This window comes from Syngnathus acus, chromosome 13, assembly GCF_901709675.1.
Source record: "Syngnathus acus chromosome 13, fSynAcu1.2, whole genome shotgun sequence".
NCBI lineage: Eukaryota > Metazoa > Chordata > Actinopteri > Syngnathiformes > Syngnathidae > Syngnathus > Syngnathus acus.
In genome coordinates, this window is record NC_051098.1 from 12,206,987 (window position 1) to 12,222,019 (window position 15,033).

General features: G+C 44.5%; 1 protein-coding gene across 9 annotated transcripts in view; it reads left to right on the top strand.

The window, feature by feature from the left end:
- The window catches only part of dock10 (dedicator of cytokinesis 10), a 36,451-nt gene that overhangs the window by 19,313 nt on the left and 2,105 nt on the right, over window positions 1–15,033 (top strand). For 4 of the 9 annotated variants that reach the window (XM_037267796.1, XM_037267793.1, XM_037267797.1 and 1 more), the window contains exons 5-52: window positions 51–123; window positions 365–493; window positions 665–799; window positions 864–1,050; window positions 1,295–1,380; window positions 1,712–1,795; window positions 1,920–2,078; window positions 2,157–2,378; window positions 2,436–2,558; window positions 2,649–2,731; window positions 3,044–3,166; window positions 3,235–3,314; window positions 3,380–3,567; window positions 4,030–4,095; window positions 4,178–4,270; window positions 4,346–4,469; window positions 4,556–4,677; window positions 4,865–4,948; window positions 5,150–5,242; window positions 5,389–5,507; window positions 5,949–6,018; window positions 6,753–6,866; window positions 6,935–7,006; window positions 7,075–7,221; window positions 7,338–7,421; window positions 7,495–7,591; window positions 7,718–7,750; window positions 7,894–8,072; window positions 8,155–8,271; window positions 8,344–8,461; window positions 8,544–8,665; window positions 8,747–8,861; window positions 9,001–9,067; window positions 9,234–9,281; window positions 10,405–10,506; window positions 10,776–10,888; window positions 10,966–11,081; window positions 11,366–11,503; window positions 11,575–11,757; window positions 11,838–11,948; window positions 12,021–12,236; window positions 12,341–12,398; window positions 13,007–13,108; window positions 13,569–13,675; window positions 13,748–13,870; window positions 14,186–14,299; window positions 14,515–14,520; window positions 14,815–14,961. In XM_037267796.1, the coding sequence (XP_037123691.1) occupies window positions 51–123; window positions 365–493; window positions 665–799; window positions 864–1,050; window positions 1,295–1,380; window positions 1,712–1,795; window positions 1,920–2,078; window positions 2,157–2,378; window positions 2,436–2,558; window positions 2,649–2,731; window positions 3,044–3,166; window positions 3,235–3,314; window positions 3,380–3,567; window positions 4,030–4,095; window positions 4,178–4,270; window positions 4,346–4,469; window positions 4,556–4,677; window positions 4,865–4,948; window positions 5,150–5,242; window positions 5,389–5,507; window positions 5,949–6,018; window positions 6,753–6,866; window positions 6,935–7,006; window positions 7,075–7,221; window positions 7,338–7,421; window positions 7,495–7,591; window positions 7,718–7,750; window positions 7,894–8,072; window positions 8,155–8,271; window positions 8,344–8,461; window positions 8,544–8,665; window positions 8,747–8,861; window positions 9,001–9,067; window positions 9,234–9,281; window positions 10,405–10,506; window positions 10,776–10,888; window positions 10,966–11,081; window positions 11,366–11,503; window positions 11,575–11,757; window positions 11,838–11,948; window positions 12,021–12,236; window positions 12,341–12,398; window positions 13,007–13,108; window positions 13,569–13,675; window positions 13,748–13,870; window positions 14,186–14,299; window positions 14,515–14,520; window positions 14,815–14,961 (5,392 nt within the window). The remainder of the gene's footprint in view (window positions 1–50; window positions 124–364; window positions 494–664; window positions 800–863; window positions 1,051–1,294; window positions 1,381–1,711; window positions 1,796–1,919; window positions 2,079–2,156; window positions 2,379–2,435; window positions 2,559–2,648; window positions 2,732–3,043; window positions 3,167–3,234; window positions 3,315–3,379; window positions 3,568–4,029; window positions 4,096–4,177; window positions 4,271–4,345; window positions 4,470–4,555; window positions 4,678–4,864; window positions 4,949–5,149; window positions 5,243–5,388; window positions 5,508–5,948; window positions 6,019–6,752; window positions 6,867–6,934; window positions 7,007–7,074; window positions 7,222–7,337; window positions 7,422–7,494; window positions 7,592–7,717; window positions 7,751–7,893; window positions 8,073–8,154; window positions 8,272–8,343; window positions 8,462–8,543; window positions 8,666–8,746; window positions 8,862–9,000; window positions 9,068–9,233; window positions 9,282–10,404; window positions 10,507–10,775; window positions 10,889–10,965; window positions 11,082–11,365; window positions 11,504–11,574; window positions 11,758–11,837; window positions 11,949–12,020; window positions 12,237–12,340; window positions 12,399–13,006; window positions 13,109–13,568; window positions 13,676–13,747; window positions 13,871–14,185; window positions 14,300–14,514; window positions 14,521–14,814; window positions 14,962–15,033) is intronic. The other 5 variants (XM_037267794.1, XM_037267799.1, XM_037267800.1 and 2 more) reach the window with 4 other exon arrangements.

The window sequence follows — 15,033 nt, forward strand, 5'->3', positions numbered from 1 at the left end:
GAATTCTTCCACATTTTTTCTCAATATGGTCTCCTTTCGCCTTGTCGTAGGAAATTATACAAAGCTGAGAAGCTGCCATCCCATTCTTTTGAGATTGACTATGAAGACGTGGACAAAGATGAGGTTGGTAATGGCTTTTTTTTTTTTTTTCTTTTCCCAAATGCATTAAGAACATCCTGGCTTTATGATGCTCAAATCAGTTTATCGCCAAGCTATTGAAAACCACTCCCATGGAGAAGTGAACCTCCTCATCATTTACGCACGTCATTTGACAAACGGCCCGGTCGAGGATGTCTCCTTCTCTTCTATTGATATTCGAGACGAGAGGATGTACTTTATGTGTGGGCGTGTTTGTCTTTTGCAGGACACCACTTCCCTGTCCTCGTCCAAAGGAGGAGGTGGAGGAGGAGGGGGAGGGATCGGTGTGTTTCGCTCGGGTTGGCTCTACAAGGGCAACTTTAACAGCACCGTCAACAATAGCATCACTGTCCGGGTGAGGACGTCAAAATACTTCCTTGATACCGATTATTAACTCATATACTGCCATCCCAGTTAAAATGGACCCTTGACGGATATCGCCGTCAATGGCAGCGAATGGGTTAATACAAAAATATACTGATTTTAGCACTTTCATTGTGTACTGACGTTTCTTATCTTTGCACAGTCCTTCAAGCGAAGATATTTTCAACTGACCCAGCTGACAGACAACTCCTACATCATGAACTTCTACAAAGACGAGAAGATCTCCAAGGAACCCAAAGGCTGCATATTCCTCGATTCGTGTACCGGTGTTGTGCAGGTGTGCTCCCAAATTTGACTCATCGGAGCTGTCCAATTTGAATGACATAAAATGATCCGCACAGAATAATCGTTTGAGGAAGCACGCCTTTGAGCTGAAGATGAACGAGGTCACATACTTCGTGCTGGCCGCGGAGAGTGAGCAGGACATGGAAGAGTGGATCAGCACCTTGACTCGCATCTTGCAGATCACGCCGCACGACGGGCCGGCTCCGGACCGTAAAAGTCTGGACCTGTCCGACCATCGCCAGGGTGAGAATTGTAAACGCTGATGTCAGCAACTTTCATGCGCCACAGATCTTTTAGTCTGTGAGTTAGCTTGTTAATTATTTTCAGCGTGAAAGAAATGGCACATGGCCATAAAGATTACATTTGACTGCTTTATAGTTTCCAGAATCCTATTTAATCCCAGGTTTGATGTATGCATCCCTATTTCTGCTTACTGTGCTGCTAAAGCTGATTTACAGAATGAAAATATTTGTTATTCCTCCTTCAGATGTGTTTGACATGTCGCTGAGCGATGGTTGTTTGCCTGAGAACGAAGATACGACGGAAAATGGCATCAATCCCGAGCTAGCTAAGGTTGATTCTTTTTTTCCACCCCTATACATACATATTAGGGTTGCTATGAGAAATATATCAACCATTATCTGAAAATAATGTTACAAGAATTTTTTTATTATTTTTTTTGATTGATTGTATTCAATCATTTTTATGATTATATTTTCTCAAGTATTGACTACACAAACATGAACGCTGACCAATTGTTTCTATTTTCAACAAGAGCTCTCCCTTCAATCCAACATTCACGGTGCTGATCTTCGAAGCGCCCGTTTATTTTCGAGCGTGCACAAGTCATGCGGTTTCGGGGTTCCCGTCATATAATTATCATACGTCGTCTTCTTTTGTGCAGTACGTCTCAGAGACAGATGAGGGAATTCGTTGCGCCCGGAGGGAGGAGAGGTTGAATCTCTTCTCGCTTGACCCTGACACTCCTGTACGTATAATTTTACCTGTGCTATTAATATGTTCCCATTATACAAATTATTAGACACAATGAGATAACAAGACAGTGGATATTAGGTGTACCTAATGTAATGGGCAATTTTCTTTCACCGCAGGTCCTGAGGAGCCCGCGGGCGGAGCATTCATCGAGCGACAACTCCACCGTGCGTCCTTTTGAGGAGAAACTAGGCAGAAGGTTCATGGTGACGTGTCGATCGCTGAACTTCATGCTGCAGGGCTGCATCAATGAGAATGAAACTGGCCCTGTCACCAACGTAAGGAATTGGAATGACTTCGACCTTTTTTTTTTTTTATAAATAAAATTAATTCTTGTTATTTGTTGGTTCGGCCAGATCGAGCCGTTCTTCGTGTCGTTAACACTGTTGGACATCCGAGACGGCAGGAAGGTTTCTGCTGACTTCCACGTGGACCTCAACCACGAGGCAGTGCGTCAGATGTTCGGAGGAAGTGCTTCTGGAGCTCAGGAGAACGGCGTGTGCGCTCCCGGGGAGAAGAAGGCGGGAGAATGTCATCTAAGCTTGGACCTGGAAAACTGGCTGTGCTTTCCCAAACAGGTATCACGTCCAAAGTGTGTTCATTCATAAACGGACGTTAATGAGATGTCATTGTAGGCAATATTCTCGGTGACCAACCCTCACACGGATATCGTGATGGTGGCCAGAGTAGAGAAGGTGCTGATGGGAAATATTGCTTGCGGGACTGAGCCGTACATCAAAAACACAGACTCCAGCAAGGTAAGAAAGTTTTTTTTTTTTGCATTATTATTATTTTGCATTAATATAGTTTTCATGAAACAGATGTGAGGAGGTTTTTTTTCTGTGCAGATTGTCCAGAAGATTTTAAAATCCAACAAGCAGTTCTGTGGGAAATTAGGAAAGTACCGAATGCCATTTGCTTGGTCCGTCAGGTCAGTAGCAGCAAACCAGATATTCAACAATTATTTACAAAAAGAGGTCAAATGCTAGCTTGAAGCTATATATTAAAAAAATACATGGGGAAACGAAATTTGCAAATGTGAACCAGTGGTCTTTCGTTAATGTAGCTTACCAAGTCACTTATTTGTGAAACTCTTCTTTGCTTACTATTAAATTGTACTGTTAGACTGCCCCCTTGTGGCTTTGTGCCAATGAAGCATGAAATATGATACACAATCTGTTTTAACTTTATCATTTAAAATTTAAAAACAATTTCTAAGTTGATGCCTGCTTTTTTACAACAGGTCACTTTTCAAGGACAACCAGGGGGCACTCGACAGAGAATCTCGTTTCTCACCGCTCTTCAAACAGGAGAGTAACAAAATTTCCACAGAAGACCTGATAAAGCTAGTGTCAGAATACAGAAGGTAACCCTTAACCATCACGGTCACTCTTCTACAAAACAACATCAATTCTTACATCTTCATCCAATCAGGGCCGAGAAGACCAGCAAGCTGCAGACCATTCCCGGGACTCTGGACATCACAGTGGACTATGTTCCTTTGGAGCTTCCAAGTATGCTTGACCACTCAAGCATCATACATAACTCTTTCTTCACGAGTCATATTTGTGCTTTCTAGACTGCGTGACGTCCTCCTACATCCCCGTCAAGCCCTTTGAGGATCTCAGCAAACAGCAACCCACGGTCGAGGTGGAGGAGTTCATCCAGGACACCACCAAGTTTGCTCAGCCGTACCGTGTCTACAAGAACCACATCTACGTTTACCCCAAGCATCTCAAATATGACAGCCAGAAGAGCTTCGCCAAGGTAAAGCGGTTGTCATCATCACGCTCACCATCCTTGGAGTTCCCTTTGTATTGTGACTAGAGAAATGTTCTAACAAAGAAAAACCAGCTGTGATTAATCGATTATCAAAAATTAGTTATCGATGAATGTGATAATCGATTAGTTGTCGATTAATTGTGGCACTTTTACTGTTTGATCACAACCTTGTACATGTCATAAAACATACCCACAAAAGAAATTTGCGGACCACTTCTTCTGTTTTTGGGGGACCACCAGTGGTCCACACACCACACTTTGAGAAACCTTGATTTAGAAAAGATGTTTGGTTCAAGCAAAATGTTGCCTGCTAAATTATTTGAATAGCTGCATTCCACTAAAAGTCCTTCGCCTATTTTGTTTAGTTATATCCAGGTGGTGAGTTGTCTTCTGCCAAGAAGTTTATTAGCCCATTATTTAACGTTACATTGCTCTTTTTGTGTACAGGCTCGTAATCTTGCCGTCTATGTGGAGTTCCGCAGTTCGGACGAGGAACCGGCCAAACCTTTAAAGGTAACACATTCTCCAAAACAAGTCGGTATTTTCGCTTTGCCATAAAAAATACATCTGAACGTTGTTATACTTGGCTCCCCAGTGCATTTACGGCAAGCCGGGGGGTCCGGTGTTCACCACATCAGCCTGTTCCACTGTACTGCATCACTCTCAAAATCCTGACTTTTACGATGAGGTGGGCTCCTTACATGGAAAATAATCACGTTTTCAGCAAGAGCACAAAACAAGTGTTGCATCTCTGCCAACGCAGGTGAAGATTGAACTCCCCACCCAACTCCACGAAAAGCACCATTTGCTTTTCTCATTTTACCATGTCACATGTGACATCAACGCTAAGACCAACGCTAAGAGGAAAGAAGCCCTGGAGACCCCCGGTGAGCTTCGTTAGCATGTAGCATACGGGGTTACCGTGTTAGCATTTTACTATAATGCATCGTGTGTTGTGTTTATGATTCTTAAGTGGGCTACTCTTGGCTGCCTCTCCTCAAAGAAGGTCGTCTGTCATCTCAGGAGTTCAACATCTCGGTCTCCAGTAACCTGCCTCCTGGTTACTTAGCCATCAAAGAGGCCAACAACACCAAGGTATAGCAAATATTAATGAACATTATTTATCGGCTCACCAATTTGTGTTTGAGCTAGAAATCGTTTGACTTAACGTCCCCCTTTAAAGTATCGGTGTCGTAGTATCAGAGCTTTTTTTTTCTCTAATTTCACCTACAGAAATGTTCCCTACTAATTATTGGAAATCCTTTGTTTTCTGCATTTCCAGAATGGAGCTGATGTAAAATGGGTTGATGGGGCAAAGGCCATCTTCAAAGTCTCAACTAATGTCGTGTCAACTGTGTACACTCAGGTAGCATTTGAATGTCTCTTAACTTGCATATTGCAGACCCAAATGTTTTTTCAGAGCCAAGTTGAACCACATATGCTTTAATAATATATGATGCTCTTGAGTTGGAAATATACAGTCCAAGTTTGTAGTTACTTAAAATGGAACGAGTCCAGCTTCTAACTTGGAACTGATTCTCCTGCATTCTTTTCTTCTTGGCGCCAGGACCCCCACCTGAACCGCTTCTTCCAGCAGTGCCAGAAAAGAGAGCTGGACCTCTCGCTACCTCCTACCTCCAACTTCCTCAACTGCCTGAAGGTTGGAGGAAAAAAAAAAAGACAAACTGTTCCACATCTAATCAGTGAAACATTACAGTGTGACAGACTTTCCTCCTCCGAGCGATTTATGAGCTATATTTATTTTATCCTCCTTTGTTCTTGTCTTCCTTTTCCGCCCTCTTCCAGGGTCTCCTCAGCATGGAGAGAATCCCAGTGATCATCAGATTTCTGCCAGTGCTTTTCAACCAGCTCTTCAAGGTCCTGACCCAGAATGACAATGATGAGGTCACTACTGCCACCGCCAGGTAATCATTGTCACTACAGGCATCTTGTAGTCGCGTTTCCAAGTGTACACACCAATCTTTAACATCTTACTGTTTTTTTTTTAAATTGATGAACAAAAATGGCAGGTTAGGAAAATCACAATTTTGTGGAAAATATTCCAAAAATATCCTGAAAATATCTCAAATTTTTCCAGATTCTGTTTCCTGTCCATATGCCCTTGTTGCTAGGCAGAATTGTATACTCCTTATAGGCAGCTGAGAAGAATAGGCACACATGCGCACAACACAAAAGAAAACCAGTTTTTTGCTACAGCCACAATTTGTATCTAGGAAGAGTTGATTCATTTCTGGCATTTTTTTTTTTCCTCAACCATTTTTCCTTCAAATTGTCTGCGCTCAATATGAAAGACAAACAGTGCCATCTGATGGGGCATTATTTTATTATGTTATTTTTATTTCCAGAGTGCTGGTTCACATTGTTTCCAAGTGCCACGAGGAAAACCTTGATCACTATCTCCACTCGTATATTAAGGTAAGGCTCGCTTGTAGGATGCATTTAATGATCCTCGGGAGCAGGTGTGCCTCACACGTGGCGATCACTTGACGATAGCTTTCGATTTCCACCAGGCTGCGGAACGACTTCGCAGACAGTTTGATTTGCAGAGAGGAAAAATACACACAGGGAGGGAATAGGGGCTTTACGTGTTTGCATGTGCAGATATTTGCTGTGTAGGTGCCGGCAGGCGTGTGCTGGCGGCCACGCGCCCGGAGAAGTATGCAAACACGCATGCGGAGGAAGAAGAAGAAGAGAAGCTAATTGAGTGGGGCATAGAGACGTCTCAATGAGAAACACAAGGCTTGTTTGTTTTGAGGTCGGAAGGGGGCGGGAGGGGAGGGGGGTGAGATCAGAAAAAGAATTAGCCCGGCGAGCAAGAGGAACCACAAGAGCCGTTTCATGTTGGCCGCAGTGTCGTAAAAACGCTGCGGAACTTGGACGAGCTTGTGGCAGAGACAAATGGCGGGAGGGCTCGCGGCGCTAAATGGAAGTGGAGTTGCCGTGGTAACAGATTGGCACGACATTCACTTCTCTGTGTGTGTCCTCTTTGTGAAAAGGAAAGGATGGAGAGGGGTGTAATTCACTGTAGCATGAATGGAGTGAGCCGCTATTCACGGGGGGGAATGCGACACACTTCTCAAACCGCCTGACTCGATTGATATTAGCTCACATACATTTGATTGTTTTTAACTTTGTGTTTGTTTGTGTAGTACGTGTTCAAATCAGAAGCCCACGGCTTCAGGACAGTGCATGAGGAGTTGGCGAAAGGCATGACCTTTGACCTGCAGAGCAACGAGCAAGCAGCGGTTAAGAATGTCTTGAAGGTAAGTCGCTCGAAGCTTCAGCAAGTGCATTTCGAAATACAAATGTATGGACGGCAATCTCTTTGCAGTTCTCTTGGTTCTTCTTTGAACTCATCGTCAAGTCCATGGCCCAACATTTGGTTGATGGAGATAAAGTAAAGGTAAGTCGTGGCGTAGTGATATGATGTGTTACGCCAACGTTGGGTGATATTCCGTTTATTTGCGCCAGCTGCCCAGGCCGCAGCGTTTCCCGTCATCCTATCAGAGCCGTGTGGAGACTCTGGTGGAAAAGGTGTCAGAACATATCTTCTGGAAGTACAAAGACCTGGCGGAGGAGTCGCGCAGCGCCAACTCGGCGGTGGCGGCTTTCGTTAAGGTGGGATTTGACTCGATTCATCCATTTTCTATTGCGTGTATAAATGTTTTTTTTCTTTTTACAAACCCCAAAAATTCTTCAACTACCACATGACGCTATGAATTTTGTCGCCGCAGCGTTGCTTCACTCTGATGGACCGAGGTTTCACCTTCAAATTAATCAGCAACTACATCAACATGATCACTGCAACTGACAGCAAGGTCAAATCTCGAAAACAAACAACAACAAAGTTCTCTTTGTGTTACAAGTCTAATCTTTTCATGTGTTCCTCAGGTGTTGTGCGAGTTGAAATTTGAGTTTCTGAGAGAAGTGTGCAACCACGAGCACTACATCCCCCTCAGCCTGCCCCTGCCCTCCGCTCGCATCACAGGTAATAGACAGAGCCATTTTCCATTTGTGTTCAAAATCACACCCCTCCCTATCATCCGTCTGTTAACAATTTGTCCCCCCCCCCCCCACCTTGTCACCTCTTTGTTGACATATGTCTCCATATCAGACCATGCATCCCCAGAGCCACAAAGTACTCATGGTAAATATGTACACTCTTGTTTGTGTGTCCAAAACATTATAAAATGAAATAATAATGAATAAAAAACATTTTTAGATCATTAAAAAAATAATAATAATAATAATAAATACGGGAAAATAACAAATGTGCTTGCTGTATTCCAGCCTCGGTGCCAGAGTACAACTTGACCGGAGAGTTCTGCAGGAAGCACTTTCTCACGGGCCTGTTATTACGAGAACTGGGACTGGCCTTGCAGGACGAGCAGGACCTCAGGCACCTGGCTTTGGCCACTCTCAAGACCCTCATGGCCAAACACTCTCTGGATGCCCGCTATGCCACCAAGGTAACCAAAAAAACAGCTCATATGACAAATACGGGGAGAAAAAAAATCACAGTTGGTGTGTTCTTCTCATGATTATTTGCAGGAGAAGCAGGCAAGAATCGCATCACTTTACCTGCCTCTGTATGGTCTGATTCTGGACAACATGCCTCGCTTCTTCCTCAGGGACCTTTTCCCCATTTATTTGACCTCCAGCGATCAGGTAAAGGACACTTCAATTCTGAATACAAATCTGAAAGGTTCACTTAAATGAAGCCCATCTGCTGACTCGCAGGGCTCTCGAGACGACCTGAGCGTCGGCGGAGGCGTGGCCGGTGGCACGCTCCCCGTTACTTGCCACGGCAACTCGGTGGATGTTTCCTTCTCGAAAGAGGTGCTCAACTCCATTACAGGTAGTGTGCGCCTCGAGTAAAAAAAAAAAAAAAAAAATGTGTGAATGAGGTCACTGAAGCCTCCTCTACGCTCTCCCACTAGCTTTGTCGGCACTGACAGTTGCTCCGGGCAACCAGGCCGACTCTCGGGGCTCCCTGATCAGTGTAGACTCCAACCCAAGCAACAGTGACAGGAACAGTGAGAAGATGGATGCATGTGAGAAGGTGAGAAATGCTTCAGATGATTTATTTTTTTTTCCATCTTTTGCCGTTGACAATTTGTGATTCCTCCTCTCGTGCGCTCAGTTTGCTCGTCCCCAGTCGCTCATCGGCTACGGCTCTCGCTGCGACAAACTGGACCAGGCCGAGACTCGCAGCCTTCTCATGTGCTTCCTACACATCATGAAAACTATCTCTGAAGGTGAACGGGAAAGACCAAGCACTGATTATTCACGAGCCGAAAAAAGTCCAAGACTACCTTGTCTTTTTTATTATTTTTATTTTATTTTTTTATTTAAAAAAAAGTATATATATATATATATTTATTGATTTCTTTTCAGATGTGCTGGTTTCCTACTGGCACCGGGCCATCCACCAGGAGATCTCAGACTTCTTTAAAATATTAGAGTAAGCCCCTCTCTTCTTTTCATTGTCGAGGGCACTCGGACAAAAGTAACGAGTTGGATTATGCGGCCAGAGTGTGGCGCACTAATTGAGAAAATGCAAATGAGGGTCGCTGAGGAATGCGTTCAGTTTTTGAAGCGTTGTGTTTTTGTGCCTTTCTTTTCTTTAGGCTCTGTCTGCAGCACTTCAGGTTCATGGGCAAACGCCACATCGCCAGGTACGCCTTCTTTTTTTGATCGCAAGCACAGCGCACACATTAAGTCAACATCTACACGCATGACGACTGGAGCGTGTATTATTCATGGAGCGTGTACAACCACAGGTGAAGCTAATGTGCGCCACGTATGCGTGCGCACGCCCGAGACGAGAGCGATGAAAACGGGGAGGGGCCGTCTCGCTGTTGTGTGTGAAGCACAGCTGGATATTGTGGCGGAGTATTTGGCAAGCATGCCGTGGGGGTTGCCCCCCCCCCCCGCCCCCTCGCTATATTCGTTTTTTGCGATCCTATTGGAAGCGAGCCACTCCATCTTCCGGTTCCACCTCGCCTAATTAAATTAGCTCCAACGCTCAGCGATGCCGCGCGGGTTGAGGGAACACGCGGCTTATACCGCACGAGAGCGTTAAGCTAGCTGGAAACCGAGCTGGCTCTCAGATGTCTGTCTGGGAGGCTGCGAGCTACTTAAAATTCGTCTGTGATAGCGGGCCAAGGGGGCGACGCGACGCACGTCTGCCTCGCTGTTGGCTACCGTTTGATGCTCGGCTGACTCGGAGCAGGCGCCCGTTCAAGTTGCCGTGGGATAAATGACACTGGCGCCGTTTGCAGCCAAATGATCTGTCGGCCGTTCAGATATTATTTCAAGCGATGAGCGAATTGCTCTTTTATTGACACGCGCATATTCATGTTCCACCTGCATGCTTTGCGTTGATGGATTGTTTTGGCATGAAATGGGCATGTCGCCATTTACATACATGCATGCTGTGTGTACACTGCACTCTATTTGCTTTTCCATTCATCTGACCAGAGCATTTCTTTTTTTTTTTTTTGCATCAGCATGTGATCTGGCTTTATTCAGGCATCAAACAGCAGCACTGTGCATTTTAAACATCTGTTTGTTGGGATCCGGTTACTAAGCTGCTCCGCTAAACGATTTAACCGGTATTCACCTCTCCCCTGCATTCCCACTCCTCTACTCACAACTAACATACTTGAGTCAGTATAAATACACGTTATTACTGTAGATTCTTGCCAGTAAAAAAAAAAAACGATTTTGCATTACACAGATGTTTTCACACACTAAGCCCTACTAATGTTAGCTGTGATGTGATTGGCTCGTGAACAGGAAGCTAGCAGCGGCGCTAAAGCTGGCCCAGTCCACCCACGCCAATGGCACCCTGAAGGTCCCTAACCATCCCTCCCAGCCCTCAAGCCTCCTCCCACAATGGTAACCAGCCTCTTGCCGCTTGAGCCACTATGACACCGGATTCGTTTGGACACAAACGACTTGAATTGTCCAAAAACAGTCTTAAAAATATTTTTTTTTGTATTTATTCATCTGTGAAGTGACCACCGTGTTATATATTTATGTGTAACTGTTTTGCGCATGCTCCTCATTGTTTTGTGTGACTTGTGCTGGCGTTCCTAATAAATAGTCCAGTTAAAGTATTTGTTGGTCAATGCTGACCAAATCAAATCTGCTTATCTTCCCGCCAGGATGGCTTCATCCGGAGGGGACGGTCACCGACAGGCACGTTCCCAAACCATGCCCATCATCCGGGGCAAGAACGCCCTCACCAACCCCAAACTGCTGCAGATGATGGAGAGCGGTAAGACATTTCTGCCAAACAATAAATAAAAATACACTCAGGTCATGAAATTCCCGGGCTCTTTCTTTGGCGTCTAGATGGGACGATCCAGGATGGGGACAATCTGAGTCCTACTGATGTTGAGGCTAATTTGTCTACTGAGGTGGCGCTCACTGTGCTTGATGTTCTTGAGCTCTTTGTGCATCATCACAAGGTTGGTTTTCTCGTTAACACTGCACATCCTGAAACACGAAAAACTAGCAAAGATGTCAGCATAGTTGTAACTTGCTTATGCTGCCCCCTTGTGGCCAAGGTGAGCACAACAAAAGGAGAAGCACAATACCCACTGAATTATGATGAAAGAAAATGGTGTCATTTTTACAGATTACCAAACGTGACCTTGTTTAGGTTAGTCTGTGATACACCGCTGCCCCCTGGTGGAAAAACAGCCATGATTTTTCCAGACTTGCTGAAAATCCCTCTTGCATGTGATTTCAGAAGCAGCTGCTATTGGATGATGGACAAAATGCACTGATGAAGAAGGTGCTGGACACCTACTTGCTCTTCTTTCAAATCAACCAATCCACTGCCACCCTTCGCCACATCTTTGCTGCGCTCAGGCTCTTTGTCCAAAAGGTTTTCATTAAATATCAGCACATGATTCCGCCCCAACAGACCACAAGTGACGTTTTTATTTTCTTTGTTAGTTCCCCAGCGCGTTCTTCCAAGGCAAGGCGGACCTCTGCGGCTGCCTTTGCTACGAGATCCTCAAATGCTGCAACCATCGATCCAGCTCCACCCAGACGGAGGCGGCGGCGCTGCTCTATTTCGTCATGAGAAAGAACTTTGAGTTTACGAAGGGAAAGTCGATAGTGCGCTCTCATCTTCAGGTCGGGAGCTATAAAATCATTTCTAATGTCCCCTTTGAGTGCGGTTGTGAATAAACGCGTCTGTTCTCCGACACTTTTAGGTGATCAAGGCAGTGAGTCAGTTGATCGCCGATGCTGGCATTGGAGGCTCGAGATTTCAGCAGTCGCTGGCTATTGTAAATAACTTTGCAAATGGAGATGCTCCACTCAAGGTGAAGCCACTCAGATTTTTTTTTTTCTGTGGCAGCTAGCAACTTCGTGTACAACTTTAGATCTTTGTCCAGAATTCCCCCTTCCCGGCCGAGGTCAAAGACCTGACCAAACGGGTCAGGACGGTGCTGATGGCCACGGCGCAGATGAAGGAGCACGAGAAGGACCCGGAGATGTTGGTGGACCTTCAATACAGCTTAGCCAACTCGTACGCCAGCACGCCCGAGCTGCGACGCACCTGGTTGGAGAGCATGGCCAAGGTCCACGTCCGCAACGGGGATCTCTCCGAGGTACTAGCCGCAATTAAATCGGAACCCTGAATGAGGGCGATCTCAATTCCAAATGATTGAAATAGAATTTTAATCATGATCATTTTACTTTTTGTTGCCCTCAGGCCGCCATGTGCTACATCCACATTTCTGCTCTGATTGCCGAGTCGCTAAAGAGGAGGGGTGAGTAGAAGTTCCAGCAAAGGTTCTCTCGCGGCATGTTTCACCCACGTATGGACAGAAGTATTGGGACACCAACTCGGAAATCAACATATGGAATGGACCACTTTCCTCTCATCTTGGGGGTGGTTCTAGTCCAACCCTCGCTGATGTAAAGCTACGTCTCAATAGTTTTGTTCATATTTAACTCGGTCTGCATTTCTTCAGACATGGTCACTTCAAGCCGCCATTTTTTTCTAGTCTTTCTAACATAGTTACTGCAAGGTGGTGCAATCCTATCAACTGTCATTGCGGAGAAGGTGTGGGGGGGTCACGTGTGCTATGTTTGGATTTAACACACTTAGATTTGGGGCGCCACAGAGAATGAAGATGGATCCCCTTGCTAGTAAAGTTCTGTCATTCCTGCTGCTGACTTCCAGTAGAATTAGGAGACTAACATATTGCATGTCACCTCTTCCCCTGTGTCCATTCTTTTTCATTTTTAACCTCATGTCTGACATAGCCCTGCACGCACGTGATGAACACAAGCTGCCTACCTGCTTGTGGACATTCAAAAAATATATATATAAACCTCCTCCTCCTGCTCCCCCCCTCCCCCTCCCACCAAACAGGCTACTGGAGAGCAGACAAGGCCCGGATATCCAGCGTGTCCCCCGAAGAAAGTCCCGTCTTTAAATGTAGATCCTTACTAACCACCTCCCGAGACCAAGACCGTGAGTGTGTGCGCCTGATGGGGACCGATTGGGTCAGGACATGATGATACAAGCAAGGGATTATGGGAGGAAGTGTCATGAACAGGTCCAAGGATGGAGAACAAGCCAGTTGCAAGGCTCTCATAGTCCATAATAACATTTTACTCAATAACATTTTACTTTACTTTATTTAAAGCTACTAGCTTAATGCTAACACAAAAGGTGAAACGCAAAAGGTAGGCTAGATTTTAGTATTGGTGTCGCGGCGTCAAGAATCAGATATCTGAACACAAATGGTGGAGCAACACAAGTAGACAGGTAATGAGTAATACTCAAAGTTATTGATGTCAAAATTGTGGACATCAACTGTTTTGTGGGTTTCATCATGTAAGAAGATATATACCGTTATCGTATGCTTCTGGCCTTTTCTTTTTCAATGAACTCAATCGTGACGTTCTTTTCATTATTGTCACAATCCCAGCATCGTTTTCTCTGGGCTGGGCGGCCTTCATGTGCATCAGCCCTAACGTCAAAGAGGAAGGAGCCATGAAGGAAGACACGGGTACACAAGACACTCCATATACCGAGGTCAGCGTTAGCTCAAGGTTGCGTACGTACTTGTCCGACAGAGCAGTCTTAATGCAAACCTACCTACCTTAGGACACCTTGGTGGAGCAGCTGGAGTTGTGCGTGGACTATCTGTGGAAGTCGGAGAGACACGAACTCATCGCCGACATCAACAAACCAGTTATTGTTGTTTTTGAGAAGAGGAGAGACTTCAAGGTAGGATCATTAGCTAGATCGGTCGATTTAGTGGTCAGCCACTCTAGTTATATATAAAGAACCACTGAATTAAATGCTCAATGCAGACCAGGCTTATAATAGTTTGGGATTTTTCATCAGTGTTTTATTTTGTTTTGGCTTTTTTTTTTTAATTCTGTTTGGAGCAAGTTTGTTATTTTTTATTAGTTTTGTTTTTCAGAAAATATTTCGTTTTTATTAGTTTTAATATTATTTTCAATTTTATAGATGATGTATTGCTTATTTTAAAGAGTTATAAAGATAGATAGCTTGAATGTATATATTTTTTCTCCACAGAGACTGTCAGAGCTTTACTACGACATCCATCGCTCTTACCTGAAGGTGACGGAGGTGGTGAACTCTGAGAAACGGCTATTCGGACGCTACTATCGTGTCGCTTTCTATGGCCAGGTGAGGTGATATATATATATATTTTTTTTTAAATCTGTTTTATTTTGGGATATTATAAATTCAACTTTAAGCTAGGTACAATAGCAATTACGTGATCGGCCCAACATTTTCAAGAGCCTTAAAATACTCAAAATGATTCCACACAGATAGTTTAGTGTCCTTAATTTCTCCATTTGCTCTTTTCTTCCTTTGATTTTATTATATTCTATACGAAGATTGCGGTAAGTGTTGCAATGTTTGTCCGTCTGTCTGTTTGCGAACTAACGTTGCTCCTCTCCTCTCCGTTTGCCACGATTACCTCTCGATAAACTCACCCCTTTTGGATGGTTTGTCAGAAGCTTGCTGTGCTCCGGTTGACTCCCATTAAATCAAAACATTGCTTTTCCCCTTCTTACCAACGAGAGTAGACCGGAAGTTACGGCAAATAAACCTTTAACATTGTATTTTCCTGAGGGGGGTGGGGGGTCGTGTGCTGTAACAATCTAATGAAACAAAAATTGTGGTATGCGTGAAAGGGTTTCTTTGAGGAGGAGGAGAGCAAGGAGTTCATCTACAAGGAACCGAAGCTGACGGGACTGTCCGAGATCTCCCAGAGATTGCTTAAACTCTACTCAGACAAATTTGGTGCTGATAACGTCAAAATGATCCAAGATTCCAATAAGGTCAGTGATGTCATTATTTATGGAAGGTAACAAAGATCTTCATAGTCTGTTTATTTATTTATTTTCTTCCAT